Below are 17,955 nucleotides of genomic sequence, written 5' to 3' on the forward strand. Positions count from 1 at the left end.
AACCATGCGGTTTACCAGTAAATCAACCGGTGAGGCTCATAGAACGACATTAGAGTCCCTATAATGTCCTATAAAACTACGTTTTCATATAGGGACTCTAAACGACATAGGAGGCAACTAGAGTCCCTTCTAGAGGCAACCAGTTAACCTCTTGCTGTCAAGAACGCTGCGGTTAGCCACCGGTAGACCGGTTGAGCTTGTCGAACGCAACCATAGTGATGTCTTAATTGTAACCGCAAATAATAGTTATCGGCCAATGACATCTTTGGACCGACTGTCATGATTTTTCTCCTCGCATCTGAAGATTATCTTATGTTTGGCTCGATCATTTAGTATTATCTTGATCTTTTTACCTTTCGTTTGCTGAAGTTTTCAGATTCGTACACCGTACTTAACTTTCTGTTAGTATAATTTGAAAAGTAAACATGGCTTCTCAAGTAAGCAATCTTTTTATAATTAAAAACTTTCATACATATTTGTACAGTTTTAATAGTATTCACTAATAAATGTATTTACTAATCTGTTCTTTCTCGATCTTTTAATCTTTTCCCTTCGTATGCTGAAATTTTCAAATTTGTACATCGTATTTAACTTTTTTCCTCAAGTGAACATGGCTTCTTAAGTCAGCAAATTTTGTGTAATTAAAAACGTTCATTAATATGTACTCTCTTTTCCAAAATTTTAATTACCTTTAGGTATTTATTTAACATTAAAGTATTAGCTGCATAACAAATGCATTTATAATTTTCAGTTTTAGTATTATGAAAAAGATTCAACAGGGTAGAGAAATTTTCAAAAACTTTCAGTGATTTCTGCATCAGAAGTGAATATTCAAAGAAAGTATTGGAAAGTAGCCAAAGTTAAGCACTAATTTGAGGAATGAGTTTTTACATATACTTGTTGAATTTTTTTTTTCTTTGTTTCCCTTTGAATTCCCTTTGATTGTTTGAAAGTTGGTTATCTGAATAATAATTTCCTGTTATTTATGATTTCATGAAAAATTCAGCTCCTACTCTTACATAGTTATATGCTCACTCACACATACTCGTCACACACATTTGCTCATTATGGCATATAAAATACATTATTGATGGAAAAGAAAAAAAAAAAGATTTTGAAGTTCCACTCCTAGCCAACAAAAATTGATTCAAGATATTATGACGACTTTCATCAATGTGCAATTCTTACACAAATACTATCTCAATCGGAGGGGGGGGGGGGGGGTGAATCCAGCAACAATTTCTGAAGAGATTAAAAGTGATTTTCCCTCATGAAATTTCTCAGTTTTTTTAAATATGTTTTGAGAGTCTCTTAAAACTTTATCTGTTTTTAAGTATAAAAGAATTTTTTAAACTAATATACAGCAAAACTTCAATAAGTCAAAGTTGCAAGGAGTGAGAAAAAAATTCAAGTAATCGAAAATGAAAAAAAAAAAAAAAAAAAGCTCGTAAAATAAAATAAAATACCACCACTGAAACTCATTAAATTTATAACATGAATAAAAAATTGTTGAAATCGATAAGAAGAGATTTATTTTTCATCAAATAGAAAAATGGCAACAGATGAAGCTCAGAATCATTTAGCTTTTTCTTTTTCTGATCATTTGCTGTTATGCTATCACATCGTTGTTATGTTTCCAATAGAGAAATAAGGTTTTTTCAACTAAACAGCTTATTGTTTACTTCTAAAAAAAAGTGTGGTTAATAGAGAATTGGTTTAGATAGGTGGCTTAAAACTGTTCTACTATTTAAAAAGAAAACAACATAGGGTAACGGCACCAGTAACAGACATGCTTAAGACATCACTCTCAGGTTAACTCAATTTTCTGAGTCTTTTGATGTATTTAGACTTTTAAAACTATTTTTCTTTCATGCAACTACATCTCATCTACATGGTTCGTACGCTCCTTCAAAACTCCTCCTATACTCCTTCATTTAGGAAATTTTTTTGAAGGGCCCTTCAAACTCCTTCATTTTGGTTTTAACTCCTTCAAAACTCCAATTTTAGATCTCGACTCTATAATTGTCTTCTATGACAGTAATTTTTTAAACACTTCAATCAACAACTTGACTTTGTCATAAGGGCGAAAGTATAAGAGTGATTTTAATGTAATATTTTGATATTTATTTCCCCATAAAGATATGATTTACAAATTGGTTATCGAAGTCATAAAAGTTTGTAAGTGAAAATATTATTAGATGACAACGACATTTCGTCAGTGTAGTAAATCATGCTTAAAGGGTGCTTGGCAATTTTTTCAAGTTTTATGATTATTGCTTTTTTCTCCACCACACTCTCAGCAGCAAAAGTTTTGTCTAGTAAAAAAAATTAATAATTTAAATATTTAAAACATACATACATAAGTAGATGTGCTATATTAAGTGACTGTATTAAAAAAACAATGTTTAGTAAATTGCAGTTTTGACATTGTAATCCACAAGTGATGTCTTGCCTTAAAGAGGCTCATGAAATTGTGACAAGGAGAAGAGAGAGAGTGCCAAAAAGTGACATCACACAGTTATTATAACAATATGTTTATGAAAAAAGAAATGACATGTGACAAGGGAAGGAGTAAGGTAAAGTGTGACGAAGGGGGTCAAATCTGTCAAAAACGAAGTGTGAGAACATTTAAGGATAGTCCAAAAGTATTCCTTCAAAATCTGATTTTGCTCCTTCAAAACTACTTCATTTTATTTCTGAAATTGAGTACGAACCCTGATCTAATGTTTGAATGCTTCTGGTTCCTCTGAATCAGTTAATTCTATTTTTATTTGCACAATTTCGTGAAAAAAGGTCTGACCCCCAGTAACAAACACTGACAAATCTCATGATACCCAGCAACAGATACGATGAGGAAAAGATGAGTAATGGACAGAATTCCCCTTTTCTCTTCAAAATGTGCAAAAATTCTTTATTTTTGATCTAAAATCTTATTAAATTCAAATGAACATCAATCACAAAATCTGCCTCATAAAATTCACTCTGATAATACTGTTTGCCCCATATTTATGGATCGCAGCAATGTCATTTACCCGCCTAAAATTCTTATTATTTGAATCCAAACTTAAGATTGTCTGTTACTGGTGCCGTTACCCTATATCTAATAAGTTAAATTAAAAACTCTTTAATTTCAACAATAAATTAGTTGGAACCAATTAGAGACGTACCGAGTAGCACTTTGGCCGAGTACCGAGTACTCGGCCTTTCATTACTCGGCCGAGTACCGAGTTACCGAGTACTCGGCCTTTCACTACTCGGCTGAGTTACCAAGTACTAATTACGTTTTAAGAAGGACCACCGACACATGTGATGAATTTTGAACTTATTGGAATAGTTGTATAGACCTCCTTATATATATAATAGTTTTTAAAACTAAATTCCTGCTGAAATTTAATTACGCATTATTTAAAAAATTTTGTTTATGCCAAAAATTTTACAAAAAAATTATATTTAAAATTAAAAATACATAAATAAAAGGTATGAATCAAGTTGGAATTAAAACAAATTATACCAATTATAGTTATAGTCTGCCAAACATAAATAATTTTTAAAAGCAAATAAAACAAATGTGCAGGAACACTGCAGACATGTGTTTCTGCGATATAAGGAACGTCTTTTTCAGTGCATAAAATGTGAGCTAAAGAATGTAAAGACATTTGACAAAAGAATCCGACTTTTGTCGGATGCCTTTAAAGCCACGAGCTCACACTTTGTGCATTGAAAAAGGAATTCCTTGAAATGCTATAACACATGTCTGTAATGTGCTTTTACCGTTGTTTTATTTCCTTTTATTTTTTAAGCAAAGGTATTTTTATAATTCTTATAACTAATTTTTGTTTGTAGCAAAAATCCATTTTTAATATAAAAATTCCATATTTTCTATACTTACTTTTTTTGCACAATTTTTAATAAATAAGTTTTATTTACTTTGGGGACATTAAAATAGAGATTTATTCCATTGAAGCATTACAAACTTCATTATTCTCAAAATTTAAATTTGACTTCTATAAATGATTGCAGAATATTATATATGCTTGCACTTTTTTATAAATTTTAATATCTTTCTTGGACAATATTCAATTTTTTGCAACTACTCGGTATTGGCCGAGTATCGGATCAAAATCTGGCCGAGTACCGAGTACTCGGCAAATTGGCCGAGTAGGCCGAGTGCCGAGTAGTTACCGAGTACTCAGTACGTCTCTAGAACCAATGCTCTTATTTTACCAGGGGTCTGTCCAGGATTTTTCACAGGGTCCGTTTTTTGTGAAAAGTCAAATAATTTTGTGAAAAATGAATTAATTTTGTGAAAAATGAAAAAAATTCGCAAAAAAAAAAAATCTTTTTTTTTTTGTTAAAACAAAATTTTAGAATTTAGGGATGGCACAAACTGCATCAATTAAACTTAAAGTTGAGTGTTTTTCCTCTTCTATGACGAGAAAATCATTCTGGATTTTTTTCCTGATATTTGGCGGGGGGGGGGGGGGGGGGGGGCATAGCTCTTTCAAGTATCAATATTTATCTACCATTCTGCATTATGTTAAATTATACTACGTAGATATATTTCTGTACAGTATTTAAAATAATGGTAACAAAATTATAAATAAATAAAACAAAACTCAGAATAGGGTTCAGCATTCAACTCTTTGACCCAAGACACTCTTAAAAAGCACAGAATTTCGTTTAAAACTTATAAATTCCGTGATTTTAACAAAAATAAAAAGATATTTCAATTGTTTACCTCTTAACAAAGCGTAATAATGATCAAAAATTCGAAAAATCGGATTCCCATAGCGGATGCAAAGAGATCGCAATTCTCAAAGTGAAGGCATCAAAAGTATAAAAACGGCTTGTAAAAGAAATATTTTTGATAAAATTATTTTAAAATTGCATTTTCGAGTCCTATGATAACATATCATTAATATCTGTGAGCACAGTTGATCCCCCCCCCAAAAAAAAATAATAAAATAAAATAAACCATTTATTCAGCATTTTAATTTTTGACTCATAACAGAAAATGGAATTTTGCTTTAAAAACTTGAAATGAGAGTTCTAACAGAAATAAAGAGACTTTTCATTTATTTGAATCCTAATAAAGCGAAGTTAGGTTGAAAAAAGAACAAAATATGATTTCCATATCGGATGTTAAAAGATTGCATTTTTCAAAATGTAGGCATCTAAAGAAAAAAAAAGGGTAATTAAAAGAGTTTATTTAAAGTTAATCATCCTTGTTAGCATCGAAAAATCAAAACCCATATAATTTTCTCCCAAAATAACAATTAAACATCGCACCGCACCGTAAAAACGCAAATATTGACAAGCCGACAAAATGATGAGAATATTTTCTAATCAAGTCATTATAAAGGTTCAACGCCAGACGCTAAGTGGTGATAGTTTTGAAGTTGGTAACCCTATCTGAAGCGATCATATTTTTTCCTCACCCTTACTATCCCTTTGCAGTTCTAAGTTCATTTCGCAGATATATATTATTATTGTTTATTAAATCATGAGCGGAGAAAAGTGCTTACCAATGCCTTTTCAGAAAAGTTTACAACAACACCGCTGTTAATTAGCTGTGATAAAACAAACAACCATTATATTTATTTGCCAGTAGCTTGTAGGAGCCGATTTTTTCTTTTCTTTTTTTTTTTTTTTTTCAAAATTAGCCGATTTTGTATAAGCTGATCCCTCTAATTTGACTTAAAAAAAGGTTCCAAAAATTATCGGTTTATACATAGAAATATGCGTTATTTTGCTTTCAGATTTGCTCTTTCAATAAACAATTTGCGACAGATCCGATCTTGTTTATCAGAATTTTGTGAAGGGTCCGTTTTGTTTGATCGGGATTTTGTGAAAGGTCCGTTTTGTTTGATCGGGATTTTGTGAAAGGTCCGTTTTGGTTGATCGGATTTTTGTGAAGGGTCCGTTAACGGACCCAAATATCCTCTGGCCAGACCCCTGTTTACATTTAAAAAACCTTGATTTTACCAAATTGCAAAATAGCATGAGATTGCTGGTATGTTTCAATCAACTCGTATGTTTCAATCACTAGTTACTTGAAAATGTGAATTGTTTCAAAAATGTGTTTATAATACTCTATGTAATTCATACTTTTCAATCTAAATGATTTTAAATTGCTTTCGAGTGATTCCAAGAGACAAGTTTTTTTTTGATAAAACATATTCATAAAATAAAATGTTTTCTTTCAGGTACATGAATTTTCTGTAGAAATGACATGTGAAGGTTGCTCTGGAGCTGTCAACAGAGTCTTAGGAAAATTGAAAGGTAATTTTAAGATAATTTTTAAGGAGTAAGTAGGGGGTCACCCAGGGTAAAATGGGTATAAAAAACAGCTTTTTTAATTTCAATGACCCATAGCAGAAATATCATGAAATATAATCATGCTTTTGTTCAATATTCTATACATTGTGTATCTTAGGTCTAATTTGAACATAGTTTGTATTTACTTTTTGCTTTAAATTTAGTGTAAAGGGGTATACCCATTTTACCCTGATGTATACCCATTTTACTCTGATGTATACCCATTTTAGCCCGTACTTCGGGGTAAAATGGGTATATACTGTTTCAAGTTGAACTACACTGATACTAATGGAGAAAATAAAAGAAAATTGAGTTTAATTGCATTGGAGGATAAAACTTTAATCCAAAGCAACCACAAAAAATGTTTACTGAACTAAATTCATGAGCAAAAGGTGTATTAGCAAAGACTTGTAATTTGGTTGAAGTAGTATTTTTACAACTTGTGATGCCTGCATATAATGAATGTCGTCTTTCTTGCAGAGCATAGAGGGTAATCCGGCAGATGATTTTGTAGCAAACTTCTCAGTATATTATTCACCTTTAGCTAAGATTTCAATGATTAAACCTATGAATTACTCATAGTGAATCGACTTCTTCCACAAATTCAACAACGATCCATTCACCAATGGCTGGGTTTAACTACTGGGAGAACCTCTTGTTTTCACGTCTACTTCATTGACTGTTTTATCAATTATTGTTAATGTCCTTTTTTTATTAATTGTACATTTATTTTTTTATTCTTTTTTGCTTTTTTTGTGTTTCTTGCCTGTTTTGTATACAATCTTGCAGCCACCTGCTCTGTAGTAAAAACTTCTCCCACCTGTGTTTCCTGTCTTGCATTTCTTTTGTAAATTTTTCATAGCCTTTTCAGTGCTAAAAAATGGCTGCGGACAAAGAGGTACATATTTATGCTAGAGGTATAGCAGGAGAATTTAGTTTTTTCAGTACAACTTTGCAATGAGGCGTAAGGATTCTGTTGTGATTGTGTGTGAAGTTGTACGCAGATTATGTTCTGGGCATGGTTGGTTTTAAAAGGAAATTAAAAAGACAACATATTTGCTATCAATACTTAATATGCCTTATAATGTAAATGTATATATTAATAAAGCTACAGTAAATTACCAACCTTACAGTAATCATAAACTATCGATAATAATCAAAAAATATAATACCTTTAAGTACTAATTGGCATACGTTATAGTAGTTAAAATAATAAATAGAACAAATAAATGCAGGAAGAATAGAACAACATATATATTTATAAAACTTTTACAAAACATACTTTTAGTTTAAAACATGAACAATATCTAACAGCTGTCTTGCTAAGATAATTTAAGCTTGTTAATTTTCAAACTCGAAAACATTGGCTATACCCATTTTGCCCCACGCAACTAAAAGTACTATAAATTTTTTGCTATATTAAAATTTACTTATTTGTTGAGTTTTCTGTTAGATAAATTCTTCTTCTATCAAATCCAAATAAAAAATTTCCAGTTCTAAAAATTTTTTCAGAAAGAAGTTAATTACTCACTATAAACACATGTTTTGTGTTCTGAAAAATAAAATGTCTGTTAAGCCTGGCATAAATGAGTTGCTAGATTTTTTTCTCACGTCAGAATGTTGCTAGATATCTAAACATTTTCATTACAATTTTTTCCTTTCTAAAAATTTTGTCTTGTAGAATAAAAACAAGAAAAAGGCAACTATACCCATTTTACCCCGGGTCCCCCTAGAAACTGGATTTCATTTTATTAACTTAGGCTCTTGAGTGTATATAAAGACGCGTTGTGGTGCTTTTAAAGTAGCAAAGTAACTTAAATTTTCAAATTGTTGATTTATAACACTTATCTTTATATGGGATTCTTGATAAGTCCTTAAAGTTATTGAATTTCACTTTCCCAATTGGAGACGTTAAACTAACTTGAAAATTGAATATGGTTGTTGAAATACATTTTGCAGCAATAACGAAGCATTTACTCAGTCACTGTACTTGGAAAATAACTGAACAAAGGAAATCAAATCGTAAATTGAGAAAGAAAGAGAGAGAAAAAAAAGAGTACTATGAAAATTACTCGTAAAGATGTAAATGAAAATAATGTTATCCAAAAGAGTGATTACTATAGACTGAACAAAAGACATATCCTTGATATCTTAAAGTATTTTGAAATGATAAATTAGGATTTTTAGGCCTGTCAGATTTGAATGATCGATAACAACGTACTTTTACAAGGTGTTTCCATAAAGCGTGACAGAAAGTAGATAATCATTGTGTAAAAAAGATTTAACTACAAGAACATGAAACCTATTTTATTAAACAGAGGTGTTTGTAGGTTTAAAACTATCTTGCAATGTTTGTTGTTATTGTGTCTGATCCACCAATACTGAAATCAATCTCTGAAGGTATTCAATTGTTTGTTCAGGCGAAAAAGAACTGTTTACTATGCTTGCCATGGTGCCATGCCATACACACAGGCTATTGAAAGACGGGGGGGGGGGGGCACCAGAGGGGTTCATGACGCAGACTGCGGCATTAAAATTTATAAAAGGGTTGATTTTAGATTTTTGACTTTATTTTTTTGGGGGGGAGGGGCTGTCTTTCTGGGGGATGCTTCCCAGAAGCAGCATTGGGGGTGGGGGGTTGCATCATCACCCTTTAGGAATGGGTACCCTTGTGGAAGGTCAGTTAAAATTACATAAGCTTCAACTAAATTGTGTAAAAAGAGAAAGCTTTTTTTGAGAACCAACTGGAATCCCGGAAACTTATGCCAAAACTAGATAGTAAGGACTTTCAAGCTAATTTTAAGGTGAATAATTTTAATTTTGAAAATTAATGATTATCATAAACATGTTCGTAAATAAATGATTAATACTTGGACCACCTTAAGTAGTTATGTATATTTGTAATTTTCTTTTCCGCTTTTTAATAAAAATAGATTTTTCTCCTTAAATACCGGTTTTTCAAAAAATAACCTGAGGCAGAAAATGAACTCCTAATGGAATGAAATTTTATATATAACCTTAAAACATCATTTAGCACCTCTTCTTGCCGTGCCCGATGGAAATCGGAAACTTTTTTTTTACTATAGGGCGATGACCCACACGAATGTATATATTAATAAATTATAATTTGGAAATACTACTTCAGTTCAGACAAATTATCAATCTCAAAACATTTTTACTTTCTTCTATATCTAATATATAGAAGAAAGTATTGGATTCGTGCAAATTTTCGAATTTTGACAGATTTGAATGTTTTGAGGTGTGCTGAGTCCATTTCGACAATTTTTGGAAAATGTCTGTCTGTCTGTGTGTGTGTCACGTTTGTGTGTGACCAGTTTTTTGTTTCCGCTCTACAGCAAAAACTACCACATGAAATCGAACGAAATTTGGTATACATATGTGAACTTGTGCCCATTGGTTTTTGGCGCGAATTCCTCCAAGGGGGGTGGAGCAATGGGTCGTTTTTTGAGTTATGTGTGCTTGCTATTCCTCAGGATGTAATAAATGAAATGAAGGAGAGGGGGACTCAGCAGAGCCAAGCACTGCGACCAGAGGTCTATTGTACTAAACCCCAAACAAAAATCTTAAAAAAGACCAGTAGCCGTAGCAAAGATTAGCAGGCATTTAATGGGAATATCATAGATTTCCCAAGAATCAAGTAAGTGGCGGCCAAGGTGTTCAAACCTATAGGCAGAAAAGGTATCAAAATCACACAGAATATGTGCAACAGTTTCCTCATGAAAGCGACAGCCTCTACAAATTGGGTCATCAGACACGCCCATAATAGTAAGATGCCGCTTCAAGGTACAGTGACCAGTAAGGAGGCCAATAGCTCTTCTGACGCTGTTGCGGTTCAGACTTAAGAGCTCCTTTGCCCTAATACTAGGACAACCTCTATTAAGTTCTTTCGCCTGCCGCTGTCCATCAAGGTTGCGCCAGTTATTATACTGTTTTTTTACCAAAAATATCAAAAACAGCAGTTCTAATAAGATTTTTCGAAATCCTAATTGCTGGCTCAGGGCCAACAAAAGGGATATCAGAACCATTCCGAGCAAGATAGTCGGCCTTTTCATTTCCCTGCACTCCAGAGTGTCCAGGTTCCCAGCAAAGGGTAACCTTGTTCAGCTTTGCAAGATTGCAGAGCAAATTATAGCACTCCCAAACGATGTGGGATGTCATAACAACCTTCTTGAGTGCATTTAAGGCAGCCTGACTATCAGAGCATATATGAACACAATGGTCTCTATAGCCACGACTCAGGCAAATACCACAACATACCAGGATAGCATAAATTTCAACCTGAAAAACAGAAGTAAACTTTCCCAGAGGACAGGAATATTCAATACCATCACCGGGACAAAATGCCCCAGCCCCAGTCCTTTCATTCATCTTAGAACCATTGGTGTACCAGAGAGTGCAATCTTTACCATGAGATAAGGTAACATCCCTCCAGTCACTCCTATAAGGAACCCTGAATAACCTGATATGGCTTATCTAAAGCATACTCGCCAAGCATGTAGTCACTTGGCAGGCCAGAAAGAGGATGAGTAAGTACATCCTCATCAAAGTACTTCCAGGAAAGGTAACAAGAGTAAGCTTTCAATTGATTTGAGCGTTTAAGCCTCTCCATACACAAGAAAGCTTCAGCTTCAATCCGCATATGGAGCGGACATAAACCTAAAAGTAGTTCCAGCGCAGCAGTAGGCGTTGTCCTAATACAGCCAGTCATGGCTATGGAGACTAACCTCTGCAGCTTGTTAAGCTCATTTTTAGCAATGTCAAGTTTAGTTCTTGACCACCAGACAATAGAGCCATACGTAATGATGGGACAGATAACCATCTTGTAGATCCAATGGATAACCCTGGGGCTGAGCCCCCAGGTTCTACCAATAGCTCTCTTGCAAGACCAAAGGACTTTATTAGCCTTTGCCAAACAGTGGTTGAAGTGTTTTTTCCAGTTCATCTTGGAGCCAAAATAGATACTTGAAGATACTTGACCTCGTCAGCACAGCTGAGAGTTTGTCCGAAAAAAATAATATTACTCACCTGGATTGCTCTTTTACATGTAAAAGCAACCATAGTGGTTTTAAGAGGATTTACAGCAAGACCCTCAAAATGACACCATCTTTCCACACATTTTAAACCATGTGATAGGATTGAGGAGACAGTGTCTAAGAACTTGCCTCTGGCCACAATGACCACATCATCAGCATAGCCACAGCAAAAAAGGCCAGAAGAAGTAATGCTTTCAAGCAGCGAATCTACAACAAGACACCACAGGATAGGTGAAAGAACACCACCCTGTGGACATCCAGCATTTGCGTGAACAGTTAAATCGACACCACCACTGAGAGAGGCATTGACAAACCTATACTGTAACAGATTTTCAATCCAATTAACAATAGTTACATCAATACCCCTACTGGCAAGGGCTCTCAAGATAGTAGTAACAGGGACTCTATCAAAGGCACCTTCAATATCAAGGAAGACAGCCAGAGCTAACTCCTTGTCCTTAAAAGACTTCTCCAAAATAAAGGAGAGACTATATAAGGCAGTTTCAGTAGACCTGCGAGGCTGATAAGCATGCTGAGAAGGAGACAGAGGGGAGACTTTCAACACTGTTTCCCTAATATGTGTCAACCAACTTCTCCAAAGCCTTCAATAAAAAGGAGGTGAGACTAATAGGTCTAAAAGACTTAGCCTCATAGTAATTATCTTTTCCAACTTTTGGTATAAAGATAACCTTGGTATGCCTCCAAGCAGTTAGAATGTGCTCGAAAGCAATACAAGCTCTAAAAATCCTACAGAGTACAGGGGCAAGAACCTCAATACCCTTCTGAAGAAGGGCAGGAACGATGCCATCCATACCAGGAGTCTTGAAAGGCTTAAATGAGTTAATTGCTCAAAGAACCCTTTCATAAGTGACAATGCTTCTAGCACAGTCCCATTTGCGCTTTGTACACCACCTAGCAGGTAATGTGGCTGAAGGGAGTGGGCCATCTATAACATTTGAACCGGGAAAGTGGACCTTTAGCATCTCTGCTAGGGTATCACCTCCAGATTCAGTGAAGCTACCGTCAGTGCGCTTTAGTGTATTTAGGTCGCAATTCCTGTCTCTGGTCATGAATTTTGTTGTTCTGGCCATAGCAGGAACATCCTTAATATTATCACAGAAATTCCTCCAGGAAGCATATTTAGCATCCCTGATGGCTTTATTGTAATCAGTGAGGATGCTTTTATAAGTACCCCAGTCACCATTCTTCTTAGCTCTGTTGAAGAGCTTTCTGCATTTGCTACGTAGGTCACTGATCTCTCTAGACCACCAAGGAACTAACCTTGGCGAGTCAGTGACATTAGCCTTACAGTTCTGGTAGTAGGATTGGAGAATGGCAGGTTGCAACTGGTCAACAGACAACTCCAAATCCAATAATGAATTAAACTTACCAGACAAACCGTGAATTGACAACTTGAGGTCCTCCTTAAAGGCCTCCCAGTTGGTGTTCCTGGGATTCCTAAAAGGGAAAGTATGTCTCTTTAGACCTGTAACAGAGAAAGAGATTAGTCGGTGATCAGATAAAGTTGTTTCATCAGATACCTTCCAATCCGTAACCTGATCAACACAAGAATTGTTGCTGATTGTAAGGTCAATAACCTCATTCCTATTGCATGTAACAAAGGCAGGTTCATTGCCCTTATTTAAAAGACAAAGGTCATACATTAAAATGTCCTCCAACAAGTTATCACCACGTTTGTTACAGTCAGAGCTGCCCCAAACAACATTGTGAGCATTGGCATCACAACCGATGATGAACTTCTTATTGTTACTTTTAGAATTCTCAATGAGTAACTTCATACTCTCAGAGAGAGCAGGGGCGTAGCTAAGGGGGGGGTTTTGGGGACAAAAACCCCCCCCGAAAAGTTAGTCTCATAAAAAAGAGAAAAAGAAGAGAGAAGAGAAAGAAAAAAAAAGAAGAAAAGGAAAAAATTCCAAGCGATTATATATATATATATATATATATATATATATATATATATATATATATATATATATATATATATATATAATATATATATACTATATGTATATATATATATTATATATATATATATATATATTATATATATATATAATATATATATACTATATGTATATATATATTATATATATATATATATATATATATTATATATATATATATATATATATATATATATTATATATATATATATATATTATATATATATATTATATATATATATATATATATATATATATATTATATATATATATATATATATATATATTATATATATATATATATATATATATATATATATATATATATATATATATATATATATATATATATATATATATATAAAAGAAGTAACCCCCCCCCGAAAGTCGGGTCTAGCTACGCCACTGAGAGAGAGGTTCTTGCTTTTCAAAAGGTAAGTAAGCCGACATAAAGATAATTTCTTCCTTATGTCCATCATCTCCATAAGTGATCCTGACAGCAACATTATCTCCATCTAAGTACTTAATGAGATAAGGTGCATTTAACCTAGTGCAAACAAAAATGCAGGCTCTGGGTCTAGCACAGGTAAGATCATAATGCAACTTATGATCTTTAACATTTAGACCAAGGATTTTACCATGTCTGGTCCAAGGTTCCTGAATCAATGCAATATCAAAATCGCCTCTAGCCATCCTCCTACTGAGCAGAAGCAGCACGGCTATGGTGAAGATTAATCTGTGCTATTTTAATGCCTATAATCATAATAGAGCAAAAAAAAAAAAAGAGAGAAGGGGCAAAAGCCCAATAAATACTAAGGAGGCTTAACAGCCACCACCCCTTTAGACCCAGATAAAGTCTCATCCTGCGACTTAGGCGAAGTAGGCGTGAGAGTCTCATCAGAGTCAGAGTCAATTTCTAACATACTAAGAGAGAGCATAGTACTCTCTTCTTCAGAGCTGCTTACCTTTGGGGTTTCCTCCTGTGAAGGAGGACCCTGCTCCTTTGATGTAGAAGCCTGCTCCACTTGAGCCACACCGGTCTTGACATTGGGATCACTCAGAATCTTGAAAGTACCACGATCAAGGCCAGTATAGGCTCCATAATCAGCATTTTTGATTGCTTCAGCAGACTCCAGATCAACCTCAAAGATCCATCTTATGGTGTATTGTTCCTCCACTTTGTAGATGAAAAGCCACTCCTCAGATTTCAACTCAGGGTTTAATCTGTTGATTCTTTTAAGCAACACTCCTGCATCTCTAGTAAAGACATCCTTGGTTTTGAAGGCAACTTTAATAGGCTTTGGTAACTCATTAGCCCAGACAACCTTTAGTGCAGTGTCACCAACAACTTCAACATTGCCATTGAGTATGTTCCAGAGCCACACAGTGGTTTCAGTATCGTCACAATGGACAATCAATGCACCAGCATGTGCGACAGCCCTTTGGATTTTTGGCGTATGCTCCCCAGTGGGGATCAGATCCGTTCTTTTGAGGATTTCGAGTTGGATCCTCTCCGCCTCATTTTGGGATAACCTCTCCCTTGGATAGGTTTCTCTAATGACAGCCATCTTAAACATACTTGCTGCCTGGGCATAGGTCGGTACTTCTTTGACCAAGTTTAACTGAATGGGTTTTTTATTTTCTAATTAGATTTAAAATATATATATATATATATATATATATATACCTTTAACTGTTTTTCTTTTCTTTTTTTTTTATTTCTTTCTTTTTTTTTTTTTAGGATCTGGAGTTGAAGATTTTTCTGTAGATTTAAGCAACAAGAAGGTGTTTATAACATCATCATTACCAACTGAGCAACTACTTGATACTTTGAAAAAGACTGGAAAAGAATGTAATTACATTGGCATAAAAGCATGAATTTGCATTCAAGTTTTATTGAAGTCACATTTCCTCGTATCAAATATTGTTTTGTTATTAACCTGTGTTCAAAACCTTTTATGTAGATCTTCCAAATCAATTTAAATCATGTGTATATAAAAATATATATTTATATATTTGCTAACTACTTTTTTAAATAAAAATTAAGTATTGCTTAATGAAATTTTGTCATCTATTGATTTTTATCATGGCATAGATTGTAATATACATTGTGTACCGTAAACTGGTGCTACTTGGACCCGAAATTTCATACTTTTTGCGAGTTTTACACTGAATGCTTTCTTAAACCCATAATGTGAACAGATAACCGTGTATTTACCACTTTTCAGATGTTCTGCTACCCCCTAAAGCTTTTATAAACAACAATTTTAACTCTTTATATATTTTTTTCTATTCTTAAAAATTGTTCCAAGTATCCCCGCCCTGTGTCTACTTGGACCCACTCAGCAAATCCGCTAGAAAAAGCTATGAAACAGTTGGTGGTATCAAGGACCAATGATTTTGAAAAATAAACTCAAAACGTACATTCTAGTAAGCAAACTTTTTATATAAATTGCAAATTATTTATATAAATTAATATAAAATCAATTTATATAATAATTTCCTTTTTAGAGTTGATATACTTAAGTCAAAATGGGCTGATGCCACATAAAAACATATTTTTAGGCAAACATAATTTCACAAATAGAAAAATAATCTAACTACAGCTAAAACCAATTGAAATGCTCATTATTTAAACATTGGAAAGAATGAAAACCCCTCAATTTAATGGCTTGGGTGGATTTTTTTTCTCTGATATTATTTAATACTTGCTCTTCCTAGCTACTAAATACTCCAGGATGCCCAGGCTTGTTTTGTGAACGATCGTTTAATTTCCTTTTTAGAGTTGATATACTTAAGTCAAAATGGGCTGATGCCACTCTCTCTCTTTTTTTTTTCCTCCGGAATTAGTTGAATCTGAACACAATTGTAATTTTTCCTCTTAATTATCCGCATTATTTCCTACTTCAAGGGGTTCTCTTTTACTTTCGGACTTTTTTTATCCCAAGGTCTGAAAAAAAAAAAAAAAACGGGCTTAAATAGTAACTAACCTTTTTATTTTAAAAGATTACAAACCTTAATTAACATAATTTAGTGATGAAATGTGGTTTAGGGCTGTTGGGTTCAAGTAGCCCGAATTTAAGGCAACCAGTGCACTTTTACTAACTTATTATAGTTACTGTGTTAATTATAAAGCTATAGTCTTAAAACACGTATTTTATTAAGAAATAGAATGCAAACATAAAACTACCTTGACCTTGATGATATCAGATGTTTCCATGAACTTGCATGTGCAAATTTGCAGAGAAAAAAAGCAGCTGTTTAGCAGAAATTTTGTTTCATGCTCCAGCCTCTACCTATAGTACTGCTACCTGTCATGGAGAAAGTTTTTAAGTCCATACATTGAGTTATGTAGGACCAGGACGGATTTTAAACACATGTTCAAGTAGCCCCAGTTTACGGTACTTAAATTATTTCTATACGATGTATTACTGTAGTGGGCGTCGGTTAATTGAATCATTGGTCAAATGAATCAACCACTTTATTGAATCAAAATGTCAAAAACATAATAAAATTCAGCTCTTTTGAGTTAGCCGCTTTATGGAATTAAAACTGTTGAGAACAAACGTGATTCATATAAAGCGGCGGAAATTTGTACTATGTTGTTGGTTTTCAATTGGGACATTATATTTTTTTTCTACATTGAGGCTTTTTAAGAGTCTTTTTTTTTAAAGCTTGACACTTGTGACAGTTGACGTCTTCAATTTCCGTAAAAATTTCAGGATGTGTTAGTGTCACTATGATAAAAAAAAGTGAAGTTTCTTTTAAAAAAATGATTTGTTTGTCTTTGAGTAGGGGTCAAAGTTTAAGGTCTTGAAAAAAAAAGCTAAATATATGATCGCTTTGCTTCAAAAGCAATGAGTGAGTCAAGCCAATTCTTTTAAATGTGGATACTACTTGATACTAGGTACATGCTAGCTTACAGATTTTGGTTGCTCGCTCATGGCTTTTAGAGCAAAGGTCAATTGAAACTGAAACTTTTTTTGCCTTGTTTGGGCCCGTATATCAGCTGTAGCCGTGAGTAACCCTCGGAAATAAGTATATGATTAACTTTTTAACACAGTATAGTATTAAGATAAATATAAAATAGCTTTCGATTCTCTTGGCGTTAATAATTTAACGGCCTCAAAGTCGATGATTTTTTAAAAAGGGCCAAGTTTAGAGGTCAATACCTTTGTGCGCAACGGGTCAACAACTTTGGAACACAGCTGTAGTTATAGTCCGAGCGGTGTAGTTTAAGGTCCAGGTTAGAAACTCATGGCAACTAATCAACTTTTCAATTTAGTGGTCTCAAAGTTGATAATTTGAAACTAAAATAATTAAAGTTTTAGGTCAGTTAAAATAAAATGCCTGAGCCAATAACTTTGAGCAAGAGCTGTAATTATACTCTACGTGGTGTAGTTTTAGACTCATGTCAGAAAACCATGAGATCTAATCATCTTACTTAGTTAAACAGTCTCGAAAATGATTTCAGTATAAAAAAGTTTTTTCACGAGTTTATGTGCGTGCTAGTCAAAATCTTATGAGCTCAAACTCGCATAAATACTAGAACGAATCAACAGCCAAATGTACTTTAAGCTCCCAAAATTTCATGCTTGCAGTGTAATAAAAATTTCTGC

The 17,955-nt window shown here is 33.7% G+C and overlaps 1 protein-coding gene across 1 annotated transcript; it reads left to right on the plus strand.

Annotated features, from left to right (window-relative positions):
* Window positions 1-251: 251 nt before the first annotated feature.
* LOC129223320 (copper transport protein ATOX1-like) lies at window positions 252-15,383 on the plus strand. Its single transcript, XM_054857890.1, has 3 exons — window positions 252-437; window positions 6,207-6,282; window positions 15,078-15,383. The coding sequence occupies exons 1-3, from the start codon at window positions 426-428 to the stop codon at window positions 15,212-15,214; spliced, it is 225 nt and encodes a 74-aa protein (XP_054713865.1). The 5' UTR covers window positions 252-425; the 3' UTR covers window positions 15,215-15,383.
* The last annotated feature ends 2,572 nt before the right edge of the window (window positions 15,384-17,955 follow it).

The sequence above is a fragment of the Uloborus diversus genome, chromosome 1 (genome assembly GCF_026930045.1).
Source record: "Uloborus diversus isolate 005 chromosome 1, Udiv.v.3.1, whole genome shotgun sequence".
NCBI classification, from domain to species: domain Eukaryota; kingdom Metazoa; phylum Arthropoda; class Arachnida; order Araneae; family Uloboridae; genus Uloborus; species Uloborus diversus.